The following is a 22,052-nucleotide window of genomic DNA, read 5'->3' as shown; positions in this document are numbered from 1 at the left end:
TAGCGTTGAATCCATTCTCACATCATCATTATGTTCGTTGCTGTAGTCTCAAGTAGACTCAAGTAGAATGATGTTTTTTATACAGGAGACAGGACAGTCTTTTGCTACAATTATCCGATTGCGAATATTTCAGCAATTTCATTATCATCCTTCTGCCTTGTACGAATTTGTGGTATACCCCATCGCTACAACATAAAGAGACACGTTTTACGATAATGAGCTTGCTTTTGATGTGTATTGACTTGTTCCGCTACGATACGCTACGGTTCTCCATCGCCGAGCGTGTGCCACATTTTCGGTGATGAGAATGATAGGAAGTTCCGAATGAGATGAGGCAAAGCACTTATCCGGTATTAGCAAGGAGTGCTGCGTGCGTGCGTGCGTAACGTCGATGATATTGGCCGGTACTTGCCGGAATCATACACACCTGCGACCACGCCATCGATCGATCGATGAGTTTCGTTCATTGGCGCCCGTTGTTTGCTGCGATCGATCGAAAAGTTTACGGCTGGCGATGGGTGGTTCCGTTTGTTTAGCAGTTGACATATTGGAATAGACCGCTTCGTGGCCACCTCGGTCAGGCTTTGTCCAATCGATATCATGTTGGATAGGGGCCTTTGGCCTTTCGGGATTTTCTGAAATCGCGAACATTCTATTAGTCCTAGGTACGACGTACGCGAACAGACGTTTGATTTGCGTAGCCTACTTCCATGGAGTCGCTTTTTAAATCATATTCCAATTCGTTTCCGGCTTTGGTCGAATCAAAGCAACTCTGTTTCGCTTCCGTAACTGTGAGGTTGATCATTGGAAGTCGCATCTGCCCTCCACTCTAGAACTAAATGCAAGACCCTGTAAAGTGAGAAAAAAGTCCGGAATGTAACAGAACGTGTCCGGTATCGCGGTGTTCTGTTGTTCGAGCTTCTTCAACGCACCTTCTCACCATCATTGTCAAGCATACACAGGAGTCAGCGTCTTCTGCGCACGTGTGTTTATGTGTGGTTGTGTTTATCTGTTTGGTTCGCCGCCGCACCAATGTATTCAAGCATTTTCAGCCCCGGACGCATGTTATTGCTGCCTTGTTTCTTCCTTGCCGTGGAGTGCGGAGTCCAATTATGAGAGGACATAAGGTAGACCGCGCGAAGAAACACACGACGCGCAACCACCCAGTGACATTATCTGCTGGATGGGTGTGAGAGCTCGCTCACAATCCTAGCTCTTCTGTGTGAGTGCGGATGTCTATGCGTTGCCCCCCCGGGCCGCACAGGTGGTGCGTGCAGAGTGGTGGCGCCCGAGTGCGTTGCGGCGTGCAAACTCTTAGCGGCTGCTGCTTCTCGCTCCGGTTTGCCGGACAAAAGGTTTTTGGCTTCTGGCCCGATGACACGACGCTCCAGCCACCAGCAGTCAAGGCCGGCCAAACGTACGCAACCGGCAGGCAGGCAAGCAGGCAGCTAGATGAGCAAACACGACCGACCAACCGACCGACCGATGGTCGACCGGTGAGCACAACATCCAGGGCCAGGCCACGCTGCTGTAGGCCCCCGTGAGAAAGCCGAAGAAGCTTTCGTCGCCGTCGCCGTCGTCGTCGTCGTCGTCGTAGTCGGTGCTTGCTCACGGAGAGAGAGAGAGAGTAGCGCAGAATGGAGAGACAGACTCACTACGCTGCTGAGCATCACGAGAAATAAACCACTAGCGTGCGCCGTATGCACGCACACAACACCGACCGAGACAATCCGCCGGGTGTGAATACTGTGCTTGTAACGAGGAAGGGGGCCGCTTACCGGCTTTTTGTTGGCTCAGGCACCAGCAGAAGCAGGCTTCTCTGTAGCCAACCGATTCGCGGGGTGGGAAGTGCCAAGACTGTGCCCCCCGTTGTGTGCTGCAGCGCACGTATGATCTTGATGGCACCTTATAGCTGATGCGATGAGATGATATACTGGGCCTAACACTTACCAGTAAGCTAATCAGTAGGATGCCACAAGGACGACGACGTCAATGTTGACTGCTACCGAGCTGCTGCGTTCTTTCAATGACGTACATGTCATGGTCAGACGCGACGCTGCCTTGGATACTCAGCAAACATTGCACTGCGGTCTTGCTTCAACAGCGAGCGCAGGTTGGTAGAAGGATTTCTTCTAACATGGAGCTATCGATCGACTTGGGAGGCCGCTGCTGTGCACAGGGTGGTAAACTCATAGCCTCACAGCGACTTACACCACGAAACGAAGCTGGCTATGTCTTATTTTGCTTCAATCCCAATCTAATCTCCTGCCAATTTATGGGCGTCCGAAAATGTCGGGTCTTCTTTCCCAGTTGCTTAGGAGCCGCCGCCCACTTGACACGATATACCCTCTTGAGTCCGGCAGCATCGGCATCGTCGATCCGCAGCACATTTTGAATTGTTAATGAACCTACCATGTTCCGGAGAGAGAGAGAGAACGAGAGAGTGGGAAAATCATCTGACATGTAATCAAAAGTTGGATCCTGACAGAGGAGCAGGCCGCAACCAGCGGAGAACAACGCTTCCATGGAGACGTCAATCTTAACCCACGGTGCGGGCTAAGGATACGCACTCGTCGCTGCTGGTAGTCCCGTTCCCCCCCCGATGGCAGCAGCGAGTGTCCTCGTCCGTCCGCCTGTCTTTAATTAAGACTCACTCCAATTGGTTCAAATTGAGCCGTCGTTCTTGGTTTGCTGCGTTTGCTCATAAATCAAGACTCCATTCGCTCGTATATTTCCCTAGGTGTATGGAAGCCTTACGGCGCTTCTCTCGGTGCGAACAGAACTCAGTCCACAATGTGCGGTCGTATGATGTGGCCAACGTTTTCCTTTTAATTAACCCAGGTCAAGTTTAACTGGCTGCGACACGGGGAATGCGTGTTTACGAGTCCGGCCGAGATCATCAAAGGGCGGGCTTCCCCCGCCAGGAGGAGGGGAGACAACTGAAGTAAACGCGTGACCATTCCGTCGCCCCCGTTCGCGAAGGCGAAATCAATGGCGAAGTAAAGCCATTGCCGCACCGCAACCGTGGCGTCTGCTGCATCACGATATGCGAATGTCCGTCCTCCCCTTTCGTCTAGCTATTGTCTAGGATCGGGTGCTTGGTTGGCGGTTTTTCATTTATTTTTAGTCCCCTAGACGCTCTCTCCGCCACCTGCGTCCTTCCGGCGACCGGCATCCAAGACGGCGTTGGATGCAACTTTCGAAGGTCACGCGTGTCTCTGCGGTGAAGCTGCGGTGGAGAACGCGCCATCGACCGACCGACCCTATCAGCAGTCGCGAATGTCGTGTCAGAGACTTGCGTGAAGCGATTGGCACCGTCGAGCCTCACGCCCCCCCCCCCCCCCCGCCCCCTCACCCACCCGCTGAATACATCTTCTGACGGATCATCATCACTCCCGGGACCGGTTTCTGGTGGTGGTGTATTTGTGTGGTGCACAGAGTTGCAGAAAGGGCTGGCTGCCAATGCCTAAAGAGATCGAGCGTAAAAGTCAGTCCGAGACACTTCCAAAGACGATGCTTTGCTGCTGCTGCTGCATGGATTCTATCTTGGGTCTTTGGGAGCACTGCTGGGGCTGTGAAAGGATCTCTAAGCCTAGCGAATTGCAGCGTGCAATGGAGCGAGTAGAGTGCAGTGCAGTCTGAAGAAGAGAAGACAACTCCGTACAAGGGCATTCGACTGTACAGAACGCCGACGTTCACCGAGACCGAGAGTGCCATGTATGCTGCACTGAACTTGAACTCGTTGCGCTGTTTATGGCTTTGTCTCGAGCGATGGTGCCCTGCCAACCAAAGCTCGGCCTGCCGTGATTGTAAGATTGGCAATCTATCCAGTAGGAGGGGGCATAGCGTAGCGAGCGCGTCTTCGTTGGTGGGACCGGAGGATGACGATGGAAACGATGGTAAAATGCAGTCGAAACGGAGAGCGAATTGACGCCATTGAAAGTGGAACATAGTTGCAACCATTCAGAGATCGCCTAGTTGGTTATCGGTGTTTTGTTTTGTTTGTTTAACATATTGTTGCGCTTTCATGTTTTATTTTATCATTTGTAATAGCTGCTCCTTGATGTAGAAAGCTGTGCTGGAGTTATCCTTTACACTACAAACATGGACCATGGGTTGCCAATATGGAGCCAGAACTTTGTCTACCTTCAATTCGTTCATATTTTCTATATGGCACTGAGATTCAAGATGGATGAAAACCTGTAGAACTGCACTACTCACATCATGTGCGAAGGCCTTTCAGTAGATTGCTTCCAGTCTTCCGTCATCCTTCATGAAATTCTTCGATCATTTCTATCATTCACGTTTTCACGCTCAAAATGTTTCTCAATAAAAAGCGTCACAGTTGTGACACCATGCAATTATGACTGCAAGAGAGAAGCGCAGAATCGAGCGGGGCAGGGAAATGAATGGTGGAATCATCTCACAGAGCGGAGGTGATACTCACTCAGAATTGCTCAAATCTCGTCGATGAAAACTGTAAGCTGAAGGGGGCAAATGGGGGCAATTATGGTTCCGAAAATCGAACCCGAGTGAGCCGCATCACGATGAACCGCCGAACCACAAAAAGCACAATCCGCGGCCTCAAGTCGGTAATGGATAGAGATGAGAATTTGAGCGGTGGTGATGGGTGTCGGTGGAGAAAAATCGGTTTCGCACACTACCAAGATAGCTTTGATGAGGTTGTGATGAGGTGCGTTTCGGTTCGCTGCGCTCTTGACTCGTCGTTACCAATGGCAACCTGTACATCAGAGCCACACACGTTTCAATGACGCGCGATTTTTGCCTTTTGCTTCGCTTGCACTTCGCGCCATCTTGCCAAGGATGAAGGAAAAACCTTTTCATTTATATTTCGCCGATATCCAATTCGCTTTCATTAATTTTATTTCCATAATTCTTGTTCTTCCAGCAGATCAATACAACGGCCAAAAAGCTGTGGGAAAAGGGAGGCAGTAACGATGTGAAGGCAACCGGCGGAGCAACTGGACCACTGCCACCGCTACAGCTGCATGGTACCACGGACCATCAGGTATGGCCTAGCTCAACCTGGTCATCCCAGGGCGATGCAATTCTGGGACAGCGCCGAATTTTCCAGCATGCACCCGACAGCAACCCGACTGGTTCCACGGGCATTTTGAGGTTAGTTTAGAAGCGGTAGTGTAAAATCGGACAATAATAGTAACTCTAAACTCGTTTCATTGCAGTCCTCGTGATTCCACCGGTGGATTGGGTGTCAAGATGGTGGAGTACGTACTAGGCGGTTCGCCGACCAACAAGGAGAGCCCTCTGGCCAGTCTGGAGCCTCGTTTCAAGGGGCTGAAGTTTGACGATGGAGATAAGGTTGGTATTAGTATGCGCGAGTGTGTGCTGGTACAAGATTGATGATTAATCGTGCGTTTTCTTCTTCACTTTGATAGACTTCCGACGATAAGGATAAGGAAAACTCTCCGTTCGACACGAATGGACTGAAAAAGGAGGAGGTGGTCGTACCGGGTACGAACGGTGTCGTGATGGTGAATGGTATCGACGATGACAAGGGCTTTAAGTAAGTATTCACCGCACGCGTGCATATCGCACGGACGACCGTCGCGTCGCTTTAGGGCTCCCCGGAATAAACGAACCGTAATGGTCGAATAGTCGCCTTTCGTTCCACAGCCGTACGCCGGGTTCGCGACAACCGTCGCCGGCCGAGGAGCAGCTACCGCGTCCGAATATTCTCGACCCTTCGTTGGCGGGTGGCGTTGGTGCTGGTGGAGTGCATGGTGGTGGTGCTGCTGGTGCTGGTACCGGTGGTTTCCCGCAGCATCCTTCGCTGCATAACATGTTGGGATCAGCCGCACCCGGTAGTAACGATGTAGCTCAGCAAGCGGCCGCACTCGGCTCCTACCATCCGCAGATGATCAACCAAATGGGCCAGATGGGTCAGTTGGGCCAGATGAATCAGCTCAACCAGATGAATCAGTTGAATCAGATGAATCAACTCAGTCAAATGCAGAGCCATGTAATGAATGGTGTCGGTGGGATCCCGCAAATCACACAGGTACGTCTGCGCTGGTCGATGTTACGTACTGCCGCCCCCTAATGCATACTAATACCATTGTCGTTTTGATCGTTTTAGAATCCGATGGTAAATCAGCACGGACAGGGTCCGAATCAGATCGATTCCCCGGCCAATCTTCTCCAGCAGCCGCATAACTTCGAGCTACAGGTAAGTGCCAAGCTGCGGCATTCGATTTTACGCTACGTGACAATGAATCAACAGCGGGCAGACCCTTCAAGGAGTATTGACGGCATTTACGTCTCATCTGGAAAGCCCAAAATGAATTGTTCGTACCTTGCGCTTTATCATCTCGTCTCGCACACACTCCGGAGTGTCCTGACAGAAGTCATGAGCTCCGACACCGCGCTGGTTTCTCATTTCTCGCTTGATTGATGTAGGAATTGAAGGGGATATGCGCCTCCATCGATTTTCAAACCGATTTCCGATTTCCGAAACCGCCAGTATGGTCAAGCTAAAGTCAAGGTTAAGGGCCAAGCCAAGAGAATTACCGACGGCGAGATAACATCGCAAACATCGCAAAATGTCACACTAGCGCCCTCTAGACGACAACGTGAGGAACCAGTGCGCCAACAAATGCGTTACGCGTTAGAAGCGTTACGAGCGCGGTGTTTGAACCCTTCAAGGACTCAGGAATCAGGATTCATCTATAGCTTCAGCTGTGCTTCTCTTCATTTTAAAATTTACCCTTTTTTCGCAACTAGAACCTAGAGGAAACCGTATCTCTATCGCCCTAGCTTTAGGCATGGCACTTTAAATACTTTAAAGATAGTGTTTGATAGTAGAAGTGTTTGAAAGTGATGCCCCAAACCCCAAACAATCTGTTTTTTCAATTATGAAATTCTATACTAAGTGAAGCTTCTGCAAATCAACATCAATCAATTGCAAACTGCTTCTAAATGAACTCTGTGCACTCTACTTCCGAAGTGTCCGAAGACGTTTTGATTTTCTGGTAATAAGTTTGATTAATGACACGGCCAGCATGTGGGTGTGACACAATCGTTTCAAGGTGTCCCAAATGGGTGGTATCCGTATCCTTGCAGCACTTTCGCAGCAATCGCACTTGTCACAAACTAACTAACGGTCACTTTGGGGCGACGTTGGCGTCTCCGAAGTGGTTCGTCCAGTTGCAGCAATCAATAAATTTGTCATCCGGTTCCCATTTTTCCTGCACCAGAAACACAGTTTCACATACACACATAAACGCTGGTACAAGCACACACATATGAAGGGGTTTGTCTGTGGGACAACAGTTATTGGTCCACCGACGGACGGGACGGCACAACACAGCTCCCCGAGGATTCCGGTCGGGGCCTAGGGGCCTGCTTTCTGGATGACAAGGGTTCAAGGTTTTACTGTTTGCCGTTTCCATTACCTGGAATTGAACGCGAACGGAACGGTGTGTCCGAGTGCGGCGCAAATGGCGCAAATCCCTGGAAGGAAAAGTGGTCAATGCAGCAACTCCATTGGAAAGTGGGCGACGAAGACGACATGTGGTGGTGGTGGTCTGCGGTCTGCGAATCGAGAGAAATATTACCTTAGAAAAACGTTTGCTTTCGTTTCCAATGCGGCCCCGTGTCCGAGGCAAATGGACGAGAAAAGGTCAGCTCGCGTAGAGGTGGCCCCAGCCCCTAGCTTCAGTATGTCCTGATGCGATTGCGAGATTATGTGTGAGTCTCGTTGCGTTACTAATGTGAAAACAATTTATATTCCATGAGTTGTAGAGCATCATTAATATCGATACGAAATTGCGGGGGAATGGGGGACCATGTGACGAAACCTAAGCATGTAGCCAAGGCCACGCGAAGACATTGGGGGAAAAGAAACGTAAACGAGAAGAAAAGAAGGCCTTGATTTCATTTTCTTCTATTTATATCACTGTTTGATTGCTGTGCGTATATTATTCATACAGTTTGATTCCCAAACCAGACACTGTCTGTGTCGACAGACGGGGATCGACCTCGGTCCCGCCCCCGGCCCTACGCACCATGGCAACGCAAGTGCTTTACGTTAGGATGTGACAGCTTCGTACCTAGCGACCCGGGGATAATGTGCACGACGAACCGCGCTCTGTTTTCAATTGTTGCGATCATTTACAGAAGTTAGCACGGCAACTCGGATGACTCTTCACCTCCCCGTGCTGACGGGGGTTTGGGGGAATAAATTACAGACCACCCGCGGGGTGGGGCAAAAGAGCGACCGCCATATGGCGCCAGCAAGTCCGACCCGGTCGGAGAAGGGAAATAAAATAAAACAAACCGACCTAAAACCCGAACCGACGGGCAACTTGAAACGCTTTCATTTTCCACGGCCTACTATCGCCCGCGTGCACTCTTCCATTACAGTTCCTTATTCACGCCACGGGTGTACGTTTCTGTATGACCTGGAGGGTGAGATCAGGTTATCAGGGCCGTTGGTGCCTCTGCGGAAGCGGAAGTAAGCTCGGACTTCGTTGCACTCCTCCCGATGCTTCTTCTTCCTCCCTTCCTTCCGCTAACTTATCAATCAAGATTAGATGCACTTAGTTAGGCAAATTTGCTGACGGGATTTGATTATGGAAATGGTTCAGCACCGTGAGGTGACGACGAGAGGATGAGGACGACGACCACGATGCCGCCTGTCATTCGACATCCTGCCAACTCTCATCCTGTGGTGCTGTGCGCTCGTGCCTTCGCAAGATGGCCATTTGATTGAAGATGGTCGAGGCGAATTAGCAGCTCGATTAATGTCTCCATAAACTGGATTTACCACGGAATGAATAATCATCAACAGTTGGCATCATCGTCTCCATCATTGGTGTGGAGTGTCTAGTGCCTCTTGTTGGTGGAGGTAATACAGTAATGTTTTCATTTTTGCTCTCTGACCAAAATGTGCCTCTCAACCGAAGACAAGCTATTACCGCTTTTAGCAAAAGCGGGAGTTCCCTCTTGTAGCAGAATCTTTGGTAGAGGTTCATCGCTCTAATATCATTTTCCTGGGATTAGAGCTAAGTATTAACATACCGTTCTATTGTATGTATGTCTGTTGTGTACATTAAACGTTTATAAGGATCACAGCCATGACTAGAAAAACATTTGAAACTGGAAATTATCACTAAACGAAATGAATGAATGAACGCTTGCGTAACAACGAATGGTATTGGTTGATGATACGCGGATACACGATTGTGTGTGGTATGTTGTGCTTGGCGACAAGACAAGGAGCTAATGCCCAAACCAAGCGATGTAACGAAGACGGATGAGATATACACTTCAAACACAACAGACTGCTGCCGGCTCAATCCGGCTTCGTCCATAATCCATCCCGTGTCCAGGCAGGCCATTGACGTGTGCCATTGACGATTGATTGAAGAGTGAAATTTGATGCCACTTAAGAGCCACATCATCACTCGTCACCGCCAATGATAGCTCAATTTACCGTTGTAATGGCGATTATTGTTATTCCGATTGTCCGTTCCTGTTCGCTTGCTAAGTGGTCGGCATTTGATATTTGAGATGCACAAATCGTTCAAATTACCTGGCCGAGGCGATTACCTGCCAGAGACAGACTGTGGTCCTATTGGGTGGAGGTGTTGCTGGATGATGTCATAATTTTCAAACCCAAAATCCATCCCTGCCTGTACTGTTGGTGCTGTCCCGCTGACAAATGATGAAAAGTCAACAGAAACAGTCGTCTCATCGTTCCCGCATTGGCCAGTAATGATCAAGCCCATACGAACAGCGTATGGCACTCCAAAATGTGACGTTCTTTCTCCTGCGTTCGGATGAAAAACAGAAACCACCCTCTGCACAAATTGATGAATTATTGCCATCAATCTTGACGTTTTTGGGGAAGGTGGGGGGGGGGGGGGGGGCAGCACAGTGTGCTGTTAATGTAGGGCGATTGCAACGGAGAATATGTGTTGTGTTGTACCCTTTGTATGCCTCGCATTGGATCCGTGTGTCTGCAAGGGATGGATTAGCTTAGAGTAACAAACCGTGGAAAGTAGAAGGAGAAAAGGGCAATGTGAAGAGGCGAGAGAGTGGCTCTTTCATTAAAGCAAATCAATCGATTCGTTTTACACGTTTTCTCGATGTGTGTCTCGAGGATTTGTTGGTTAGTGATGGGTTGAAAGCAATCGAGAGTCATGCGGTTGGGGTTTAATGAAAAAGTAGAACCCCCGTTCTGTCATTAATCAAGCCCTTATCGCCGCCCTGCGACTCCTTGGTGCAATCTAATCCAATGAAGATATTGTTTGGCTCCATATCAATGAGGATATCATGGGGGAAAGGTGGGAGCGCTGCACGTTTAGCCCTTAAGCATACAAACGCGCACATCAGAAAGGACATTCGTTGTGGGTGGCCTTAATAGCACTCGAGCACACTAACACTCCAACGCAAGGCAGCCAAAGGGAGAGAGGAGACACGTGTAGTGTAGGGAATGTGCACTCTGAAGGGCACCAGCTATACATAAGCTCACGGTGACAGTGTCACCTCTAGCCCGCGGTGAATGTGTAATGATCGGCTAGGTTCCAGCACAAAATGATGGGGTTTCGGTGCGACCATTATGACCACGCAACAACCCCTCCTTCGTGTACACCGTTGGGCAACAAACACTTTCACCTTTCACATCGACGAAGAGCACCTCGCTCCAGGTTTCATCCGTAATGTGCCCCCCATCCCACGGGGAAGGGGTATAATTGAATGGCATGATTGTAGAAGAACGAAAGACTATGGACTCTGTACTCGGAAGGGGTGGGAAGGTAGAAGGATCACGTGCGCTCAAGTTGAGCTCGAGCTTTCCAACGCTCCAAGTCCCTGATATCGCGGGGCATCGAGATCGTGGTGCGGAGTGTGATAAGGTCGGTCAGTGCAACCAATACAGATTCGTCAACCGCACCACCCACACTCTGGTGATTGTGTACGTTCCTCGAATAGAAATCGTTCGTCGTGCGACGTGATAGCCACCAGGCGCCTCCATCGGTGTGAGGTTTGCTTTAATCACTCTCGCTAGCACAGGCACACACGCAGGCGCAAACAGGCTGGACAGGCAGGCAGACAGGCAGGCTGTTCGTGACATTCGTTTTTTACACCCATTTCCGGAATCGCTTTCCGGTGCAAACTGGTGCTGCACGAAGTGTGGGCTAAATGCGCGAAAAAGAGAAAAGAAAAAGGAAAAAGTACAAACAAACACTGAGTGAGACTTGAAACACGACAGACTACAATTAGGTGAATGTTTTTGAACCGTGCTTGAAGTAATACCTTTATTAGTTCCGTTTTTTTGTTTCTGGAGTGGTATCTGTACTTTAGTTTGGCGCGCTCAACATTGTTGCGCTCTTAACACCGTTACAAAAATGGACGCGCAAATGTAGAAGGAAAGCAAACGAGTGAGAGAAGAATCATTAGAATGTGTTGTTTATATTTGTTCTAACAACCATCGTTTGCTTTACTTAAAAAAGGGGAATTATCCTATTGAAAGCAGCTGTGTTCGTCACAGTTTAGTTTCAACAATCGATAGATTTTATGGTCCATGAATATCCTCAAGCGAACTATCAATCAAAGAATATTCAAGATCGCCTTTTAATTTCCTAAATGCATATCGTATAACATCCATTGCAAAACTTATTCAACATTTCCTGGAAACATATCTTCTGTTGATTCCAAGAAGCACAATTCACCGATTGCCAGCAAACGATCTTAAGTTTTCTAAGGAGCGGTATGACATGTGATTCCCAAGTGTATGGCATTTCAAGGAGGTGGTGGCGGCGGCGGAATCCGGTATCCCGTCGTCCAATCAAACGTACCATTTGATTGACGTTTTGTGTTTGATGATTTAGATGCATCCGGTGGGCATTGCATGTCCATGTGTTGCGTATGAAACGTCATTCGGAAGGCGCCTGTCGAGCTGTTGTTTTCATGGCCAGAAGCTTTTTCCCAACAAGGCAACGAGGTCTGATTGGTGGTCTGATGGACAGTAGACCGCCACCTGTCTTTCGCCGGTGGTGTTTCCATCGAACTGCTTTGATTGCGGAGGGCATGCCACGTTCACATGGTTACGTTCAAAGTGGATTAGTGTATGTGCAGATGACGTGACAAGCTGGAGCCAATGATGTGTGTATGTGGCTCTTGAATATTACACATACTTGGATTCATAGTAAGCTTTGATAATTATTTGCTTTTCGCCGAACAACAAATGGTCGGGTTGCTTGAATTCGGACGATTCCGTGCGACACCACGATTGTCTGTTTTCGCCAAACGCTCATTGTAACATCTAGTTACCTTGGAGGCAAACACATTTAACCGTAGCTGGGCAGAGGTCGCTTCACATCGATCGGTTAGTCCTGCTGCCCCGTTGGGAATACCGAAATTGACGCATCACGTATGCGTGTGCGGTGTTGTCACACCTCCGTGTCGATGTCGTCGTTACTGGTACGCCGCTGGCCATCGTAAGCTCACGCACATGTCACCGTCATATCCCTGGGTGGCGGGGTGGTTCGTTGGAAATGACAGTGAAACGATTCGTCGGAGTTTGTTTTGCACCTGAATAGCCTCGGTTAGCCTCGGTTATCCTCGTAGGAATGCTCATGTTCTGCTCGCCTTACCTGCAACATCTAGTAACCTCGGTGATCGTTCATACGACCAAGACCGGGTCACATCTAACAACCGATGGTAATGACGGATCAAGCGGCGGTCTGTGGAATATGTAGTGTTTGCCAAACAGTGCTGCTTGAATATGTATGATTCCGGAACGGGACGGGATGTTTTTTTCTTCTCGTAGTGGCCTTTCTTAACCATTGCCTGTGTCGACCGTTAAGGAAAAGCATGGTGGCGCCGCACCACACAACGTCCTTCTTAAGCACACTTTTCAAACCCGCTCCCTGCTGCCGGAACGGAAAAGCGAAGAAGGTGTTCTCCGGGTTAACGTGTGAATTCAACCTGATCAGGTCGCACATCGGTTCATAACTTATTGGTCCATCGCCGCTCTGTGGTGGTGTGTTTGCTTTGATGTTCAATCGAATTTGTTTCCATCGTGCTCCGTATGGATTCGTCTTTGAATTTTGACAGGGCACCGCAGCGCAGCGTCGTCTGTGTATCACATATGCATGTGCCCCTTTCTGCTGTCATACGCTGGCTACCAACGATGATTTGCCGTCGGCACCATGCTTGTTGATGTATCGTATGGCGCTATCCTGGTTACGGTTGCTAGTCTCTGTAGTATGCCGCACCGACATCGTTAATGTACGGGGCGCTTTTTGAACCATTTGGTGTTTGACGTTTAGCAGCCATCTTGCGAGGCTCATCTAGCAGCCCGAGACACGGGGTATGGTCAGGGAATGTTTAACCAACCATCCTGCAAGCGCTTCATTTTATATGAGCTGTATTTGATCTAATTGTAGGAAGCTGATAAGTCACTGCGACACTGTGTCTTCACTCACTGCGGAATCTTCTTTCCGTTGCGTTACTACACGGTTTGGCGGATTAGTTCGAAAACCTAATCTTCCTGCCAGCTGCCATCGGAGTATCTAATTTGCACCTTCGCATCGTACTGATTATCACACGTGTTGAACCTCGAACCGGATTGCTATCTGCGCTCGCCAGCATCATCACCATCGCCATCATCGCCATCATGATCCACATCACGAGCCGGATGTGCGTGCGTGCTAGCCCGGAAACTGCCTGAAAGCAATGCACACACCCAGCACGACACAGGACAAGCTCTAGTCAGTATTTGTCCCCACAAACGCACCACAAAGATCACCGTGGGCCAAGCGGCAAGTTTAGGACGCTTTATTGCGGAATTTGACTATAGCAGTTCCGTGTCATGGAAAGATACAGTCCAGTGCGTCAATGTTGAGCGGCCCAAGGTCTCGTTCGACCGATACCACGAGTTCTACTGCGAACGTTGCTGCTGCTGCTGCTGCTAATCGTTGGCCCGTGTGAACGCTATCTGGCGGTTCTGAACGTTGGAACGACGGTGATGCTTTGATGCGTTAAGCGACACAAATTGGGTTACACCAACCTCTGCGAGGCGACAACGTTCGAGGTGGGACCATTTCGTGACCATGCCGCTAACGGATGACAGAGATACAAGCGAAGGTTTCCCAGCCGCGGATACAGTTCGCAAGCACGAAAGGAGGTTGCGTGTATAAGCACCCAACAATGTGGACAGCGATGTGGATCCACCACCGGTAGCACTGGATTTGCTGAAGAGGAACAGAACCAAACGAAATCTCGTCATCTTCACTTGTGCAGTGGTTCATGTCCTGCCTCGTACGTTGATTACAGCACCACCGCTATCACGATGAGGTAGTGAGCTCCGCTATAAGCAGCACATGGATCCTACTCTCAAACCGTTCTCGTTCCCGGGTGTACCCAAGCGGATTTGGCAAATTAATTCCACCGGACGACGTCACCCAATAAAGCGTCGTCCAAAATGACCAGAATAATGCTGCCCGTTGTTTCCCTCCCACTGTTGGTTGGTCAGTAGCACCACGAGGACGTGCACGGAACGGGAAGCATCCGATTGTCGATGGTACCAAGAGGTACGCACCAATCGTTCCCGGAGACATCCAGAGGCCGGTCGTGGTCGTCGGTTGGGCTATCGCTTTGATTTAGGCAAGAATGAGTGCCTGGTATAGACCGTGGCAATCTCAGTCGACTGGCAATAACGAGTTTCCTCCCAAAATTTCGGCTTATGATCAGGATTTACATTTCATCTATTTCCTCATCAACCGGAGCTCGCTTATTCCTTTTCCTGGATGGAGGGGAGTTACTGGATTGATGATATAATGAACACCGTTTTATATCGAGTCATTAGAATTTAATTACAAAACTCCCAGTGCCTTGGAGCAGCAGCAGCAGTAGCGAAAGGATGAGGGGGATGTTTGAGATGATACACTGGAATATGGTGGCCAGGTCGTCGTGTTATCGTCCTTCTGTGCGAGAATGTTGAGATTATGATGCGACGGTTTCGTGCATCGCTGCCTCTGTGCTAGATAATTATCCTTCTTCCTACTTATTGAACTTTGGTTGCAATCTTGCTGCTTCGAAGCGCGGCTTCTCTCGTACGGATGTTTAATCGTCGGCTTAGAGCGTTCACTCTCCCTCGCTCGATTCCTAGTTTTCTGCTGTGTTATGTTAACGGGCACTGGTGACTCATTACAGCAGGAGAATGACGAAGTTTTTGTGTCATCGGTTTTATTATTACTTGCTGCCCCCCCCCCCCCCCCCTTGTGACGTACACGTTTGATTAGCGCTCGGTACACATCGACGGAGGAGAGTAGTTCATATTGACGATTGTGGCGATATCGTCATGACTCTCCGTCATGTGTTATTGGAATCCGGGAAGAGCACTCATAAAGGTTCGCTATCATCTCGATCCCGATATTGCATGTAATACACTGGTGGCCACGAGCTTCACGAGAGGCACCGATCGGTAGATAATTGTTTGATTTTATGCTTCATGTCACTCTATCGTCTATGTCTGTAGTGTGCAGCACGCGGTTATTATGGTGGATGAAATTGAAATATGTGCAAGCGCAAATAGTCCCCATTGTGAAAATGATTCTGTTTCTTTGATTATTAATGCGTCGCGCTATGGTTTTCCATTTTCCAATGCCGGTAAATGAAATACAACTGCAGGAAACAAGAGCCATGTTCTCGACAATTGGGAGCAATCATGCAGCATACTTTGATTGTCACCAGCTGTTTGTTTGTTATCATTCCTTTCACTCTACGATGTCAACTGGAGGCAAAGAATGGGAATAATGATTGGTTAGCTATTGCCTATATTGATACAAAAGCTGCATGAAACGCTATTGTTTCATCCTGACAAGAGAGCTGCTGTTCGACGTTCGGAGAAGTAATCGATGGTAGCGGCCACAGCATTGGAAGATAACTGTTGCTCGTGCAGTACTGGTTCGATTGATTAAAAATTTAACATCCTTAACGAACAACTACTGCTTGACAGCCTTCATCATCATCTGCCACCCCACGGGGGATGCCACAACGTCGCTGCCTGGCTGTCATGGCAAGGAATCGACGTCCTCTCACAGATTGTATCGGTGGCACATTGTTGCGTTGGTTCGATGAAAAGATGGGACCCCAGGGAGTGGCCCAGAGCATCATCATATCATCCTGCCGATGTCGCTTGTTGAAATCGACCAAGCGCGCGCACATACCGTGGCCACATTTCGGATGGATAAGTAATCAATTGTCCATTCCTGTGCAGCCGCTGATGACGCAAGTAATTAAGGAGGGTTTACTCGTTATCCGGATGAAGCAAACCCCCCCATCCCCCGCCTCCGGAACGATTTACCATTATTTTATCGCTGTGTTTCGGGTGTTTGGGTGATTTTTGCTTGCAACCAATCGGTGCCACGTTACCGGTTGTTCGTTTGTCAGCGGGGGATTGCGATGCGATGGGGGCGCACCAACGAATGTGGAGTTTGGTTGGATGGCTTGCCGTTAATGAGCTCATCAGATTTCCCATCGGGTGCAAAACCCCAGGCTTTTACCAATGTATTGTAGAATCCGACTGTTAATTCGTTTCGTTTTTTGTGCCAACCGATGTGCTGATGTTTCGAACAAAAGCCTATTGGCCACTCAACATTTCATATTGGTTTTATCGGTTTCACTGCCATTTTAATAAGCCGGTTGAACTGCGTTTGCTTCGCTCAGTTGGTGGGGGACTGTAAATCAGGGTAACATTGATCATTTTCATTTTTCCCGAGATGTGTATGAACACACTACATGTTAACTATGATCATTTCTTGCGCAGGGATTTTCTATCATAACTGATTGATGATGAGTTTATTTTTGGGAAAAAATGTAAACAGTAATGTAATTTATACAGGATAAAGTGTTTTTTTCCGTAGATTCTACATAAATTTTAAAAATTCAAAGGAAAAACAGTATTGAAAGAAATTATTTCTTTCAGCAAATAAAGAGAAATGTCTGAATGATCAAAGCTACCACAATGATCATAGTAACCCCGGTTTGCGCTGCATGTTTTGTTGTAGTTGAGTGTCACAAAGGACCATCGGATTCCTTCATTTTTCTTGGCGTGTCTTCAAATGTTCACGAAATGTCATTGTTATACTGTTGCTGGCCACTGTCTTGTGCGCAAAAAAGTATTGGATTAACAATTTTAATATGTGTGAGCTATATCAACTCTAAATTGTATTTGCAAAGAAAGATGTTTTGCATAAACTGGCTTGGATTTGGTCACTGGTCATAGATGAAATGACGTAACATGATACACAACAAGGACACTCTAGTTGTTTTAAACAGTTTCAATACGATCTCAGGTTGTCCTATCCGCCAAGGTAAACGAATGTTTCGTATTCTTTGAATGTGCTCCACCTGTACCATCCAAGTAAGCTGTCTTAACTCCTCCTCTGGTGGTTATATCGCTAACCGTCGGTGGTATGACATAGAAGGCTTCCCTGTACCGTATGGCATACCAGGCAGGTGAACTCAAATGATGGTGCCTTTATGTGTCGATGGAACACTGAAAATACAGGCGGAGAATGCAGGTCAACCTTAACAGGGTGAAGGAATGGAACCATTTGAATATGACATATGATTGGTTCCTTTGTGCCACAGCGCACTCCGCATGCCATCTCGTGTACCCCTTTTTTCTAAGCGTTTACTCTGCTTTAATGAGGTTTGAAGCGTAAAGTTGAATGCAACGATATACTTAGAATTCATTGCCACCAGGGGTGTGTGCCGTTGTCCAAACCATCTGCTCGGAATCCAAAACCGACGGAAACGGTGGCGCGCAGCACACGGTTTCAATTGCAATTCAAATCACAATCGGTGCAATTTCCTTTCCGTTGGGGCAAGCAAAAGCGAATGGGTAATTTTCGATCCAAGCTTTTACAACAACATGATCTGCTGCAGGGGGTAGAGAAGCGATTGCCCGAGCTCTCATGGAAATGGGGCAGTTACAGGGCGTTAGACGAGCTGCTATATGCTCTTCAGTGTACCAGTCACACACCACAGAGCCTGGCGTTAAGGAGGATATCACGCACTTCTCGAAGGCAAAGTGTCTTCACACTTGACTTCTGTCAGGAGGCACATGAAGCACACGAAGAGTCCAAACAACCGGCAAACACCGTAAGGTGGTTCGCGAAGCGGGAATGTAACGAATCCGAGCATATAAACTTTGCATGCGCTGTATTAAAGGGGGGCGGGGGGCGGGGGGGAGAGGGCGAAAAAAGGCAGAAAGGGTCTATCGACTTCTTCTCACACTTGGCACAAGAATCTATTTGTGAAGAAGCACTCAAAACGCCGCGGCAGGCGAGTGTGTGTTGAAGGAAGTCAGTTTGAACTTGAACACTTCTTCGCTCCGACACTACACCGAGCTGCAGTCCCGCGTGGTCCTTGCGTTCAAACGCGCGAAGCCACGTGTCCTCCACATACACGCGCGTGGATCGATTTATACTGCTGCTGCTGATGATGATGATGATGATGATGGGTGGTGGCGGGTGGCGGTGGCTGGTTGTGTGTCGTGTGATCATAAACATAAATAACAAAAGACCGTCCCCGGTGCTAACCATAAAATGTAAAACTATGTTGAAGAAGAAGAGCACCGGGTGGACCAGATTGAGTGAGTGGCGGCGGCGGGGCGGCGTCCCCTCCGCTGGTCACCACTACTCTGGTGGCACCACATATGCCTTCGAGCAAACACCCCACCCACCGGCATATTGCAGGAGAAGGAGAAGTGTCCCGACGTCGTCGTCGTCGCCCTCGTTGCCGGGTGTCTCTGGTGGTAAAGTTTGTTTTTTTTTCTTGCGCGAAAACTTCCACTATTACTACTACTAACACTACTACTTCCACTACAATGGGCGCGAGTGCGGCTTCCTTTTTGGTTGCAGAACCTCAAACAACATTGACTCCACCGTCCGAGCGGCTCGCGTAACGCTTGCATTAAACGGCGGACGGTGGTGTTGCACTCGCGGGGGGTGCGGAAGGAGAGAGAGAGAGAGTTGGTAAAAGAATTAAACTTTTTCCTTCCCCCATTGCTGGTAGCCGTTTTGTAAGTTTTCTCTTTACAGACGGAGAACCCGGTCCGGTCGGCACTTACTTTGGTTAAAGGTCGGTCGAGCTGTGATCGCACACAATCACAAAGTCCAAATGGCACACACCCGCTATGCCGCACGTCCTTTTTCGAGCGGCGCCCGTTAACTTGGATGCGCTAGAAGGCAAGAGGGAGAAGGTGCTGGGAGGGGCCGCTACACCGGTACGTGGTTTTTGGAAAAGTTTGCTTTCGAGCTTGACTTTTGACCTGCTTCGCTGCTACATCTTTTTCTTCTTCACCTCCCTTGCGATGATGCCAATGGTGGTGGTCATGGTGGTGGTCATGGTGATGGTCGTGGTACTCTACGACGCTGATGAAGATGATGATGATGTGATAATGTTTGGTTGGTAGGGTTGGTGTTGGGCACTTGGAGAGCTAGTTGTTTCAATTACAAAGTTTTTGGCCACCACGAAGCGGTCCGTACGTCCCTTGGCCTGACGCCGTTTTACCATCCATCTTTCCGTTGCTTGTGCCTGGTGCGTTGGTCGGTTGGATAGCTAGCTGGTCCGGAAAATATTAAACTTCTGCTTCGCTGCTTGACTTAATTGCTTAATTCAGTTGGACGTTGGGTCCGCGAGCGGGAGAGTGGCGGCCATTCTGCTAGAAGTAGCCAAGTAATAGTATTTACTTAAGTATAGCAAAGAAAAGGATCTATTTGAGTGGAGAGTTCATTTAAAGGACTCTGTATCTCAATTTTTCCACAATTCCAATCCTAGTTGGCCAACACCAACGTGATTCTCCAATCTGCGTCACTATGGACAATACTCTGGGTACTAACACCCTCCTAGTGGGTGAAATGTCCTTCATTCCCCCACCTTTTTTTTTTTCCTTTTCTTTACGACCCGCATCATGCGCCACAATTGACTCGGTTTTTATTGGTGAACCTAAATAGGACAACTGACGTGTGCTGTGCTGTGCTGTGCGTGTGTATGTGTGTTGCTCGGTGCCAGGTCGGTACCCCATTACGCTTGGCGAGTCCACCGCGGGATGGTCCCCCTTGGTCTCTTTAAAGTCGGACCCGCGTATGAAGTGGATCGATAGACCAGACCGCTCGGGGTGTTGTTGCCAGTAGGTGCTAAACTTTGCGCAGGAAATGCCCATTCACACGAATGCTGGCGAAGGGCACCACGAGGCTGCCAGGTACGTACCGCCATATGCGGGATCCGAAAAAGGTACCGCAGGGGTGACCCATAACGCCCACACGCCCACTCACCCACCCAGCTAGCCAGCCAGCAAATATGTTATTTTTCCGAATGGCACAGTAACCTTTTTCGCACCAGCATCATCGAGCCTCGAGGGGGGGCGAGGTTGCGATAATGTATGCTATTTTTGGGGGCCACATAAAACACCACGTTTCATGCACACCGCCGCTGGTTGCTTGCTTGCTGGCTGGCTGGTTGGCCCACCGGTACTTGCTCTGGTATGGCGCCAGTGCTGGAGTGCGAGCTGTAAAAAAATGATCAAACAAAGTTCATTTAAAGTCGCACCACGGCTTTTCTTTTGCTACGAACTTTACGTTTCTGGTGGACGAGTTTTTCAAGTGTTCCAAAAGAGGGGACCTGAAGGTTCCCAGGCTACTGGGATTGTTCGTTCACAAACATTGATTTGAAGGAAATCCTTGCGCCACGGCAGCACGGTGTCTTCGATGTTAATTATTAAACACTGAGAATCATATTCGATTTTTTTGTTCTCGGCAAGGAAAAAGACATTTTTTTCCATTTTCTTTTTGCTCCATTTGCTGGGTGAGTCAACCAATTGACACCCTTATCGTCTAACAGCTTTTCACTCGTGGACACGAAAGCAAACAAAAGGCAGGGACCTGCACGTATGAAGTTATCTCACTACCCGGGTGTCCGTTAAATTGAATATTTATGAAACAAACAAGCTACATGGTGGACCTTTCCTCTTTCCAAATCGTCCCAGAGAACAGTACGGGGCGGGACAGCACAGTTGTTCAGGTTTTTGGGCGAATCATTTATCTGCTACAGTGTTCCGATGTGTTAAGAGTGCCAGAGATTTTTTTTTTCAGGCCAATTATGCTTACAGTCGACAGAGGGAACATTTGCTGCATGCGGTGTAAAAGCATGTGAAAATGTGGGGAAACATGTTTTAAATTATGCAAGCCAGCAGGAACTGTTTCGAAAGGGGGAAACGAATGTTATCAGATGCTACTACAACTTGGCTATTGTTACTTTACTTATCACCGCCACCAACGAATCTCTGCAACCAATAAGAGGTGTTGATCCGTCTGATACACAAGTTGTGGTCGACTTTTTGGGCTCCCTAGTACACTTTGGTTACAACTGTACTTCGCAGTAGCCATCCATGGTCGCTGAACTGAAATTCTGTTTTAAAGTAACTTCTCTCACTGCAGATTTTCTGATACGGAACTCATCCCGTATAACTTTTATACTTAAAACGTTTCTAATTCCTCAGTAAAATAGTGTCGACCCTCCTACCACACGACAACGCTCAGGCAATGACCGTTTACCGCACGCAGCGAGTTACGGGGTTTGGTCACAGATCGCACAACACCCCGGATCCCAAACCCGCGGCTCCGTGTCTTGGTTCCGACCGTTTCGTTTCGTTCAACCGGTGGTTAATTTCCATCCATCCTTCGGAGCGGGGCACCGCGAAGATGATGGTGGGATTTTCCCTTCTTTTCGCTTCTTCCGCTTGTCTCTGCGCTCGCATCTATCCCGGAACGCGTTCCCTTCCCACTCGACGGCGAACGGTCCGCGCCACCATCCTTCGGTCGGTGTCCTTTCGGTCGAATCCGACCACGCCGACCCAGGAATGGTTTATAGCAGGCATTAAATTAATTAGTTGGATGGTTCAAAATTAGTTTGTTTGCCTCTGTTGTGTTTGTTGGTTGGTTGTGCGTCTTCGGTGGCCACCTTTTTGCCCCAGTAGTTCCCCGGCGTCCTCCTCT

At 48.7% G+C, this 22,052-nt stretch overlaps 1 protein-coding gene across 4 annotated transcripts in view; it reads left to right on the top strand.

Annotated features, from left to right (window-relative positions):
* The window catches only part of LOC126569228 (maternal protein pumilio), a 165,072-nt gene that overhangs the window by 17,923 nt on the left and 125,097 nt on the right, over nucleotides 1-22,052 (top strand). For 2 of the 4 annotated variants that reach the window (XM_050226180.1, XM_050226179.1), the window contains 5 exons: nucleotides 4,910-5,139; nucleotides 5,205-5,340; nucleotides 5,418-5,545; nucleotides 5,638-6,040; nucleotides 6,119-6,208. In XM_050226180.1, coding sequence (XP_050082137.1) covers nucleotides 4,910-5,139; nucleotides 5,205-5,340; nucleotides 5,418-5,545; nucleotides 5,638-6,040; nucleotides 6,119-6,208 — 987 coding nt within the window. The remainder of the gene's footprint in view (nucleotides 1-4,909; nucleotides 5,140-5,204; nucleotides 5,341-5,417; nucleotides 5,546-5,637; nucleotides 6,041-6,118; nucleotides 6,209-22,052) is intronic. The other 2 variants (XM_050226181.1, XM_050226182.1) reach the window with 2 other exon arrangements.

The sequence above is a fragment of the Anopheles aquasalis genome, chromosome 2, assembly GCF_943734665.1.
Source record: "Anopheles aquasalis chromosome 2, idAnoAquaMG_Q_19, whole genome shotgun sequence".
NCBI lineage: Eukaryota > Metazoa > Arthropoda > Insecta > Diptera > Culicidae > Anopheles > Anopheles aquasalis.
This window is presented reverse-complemented; position numbering and strand designations above follow the sequence as displayed.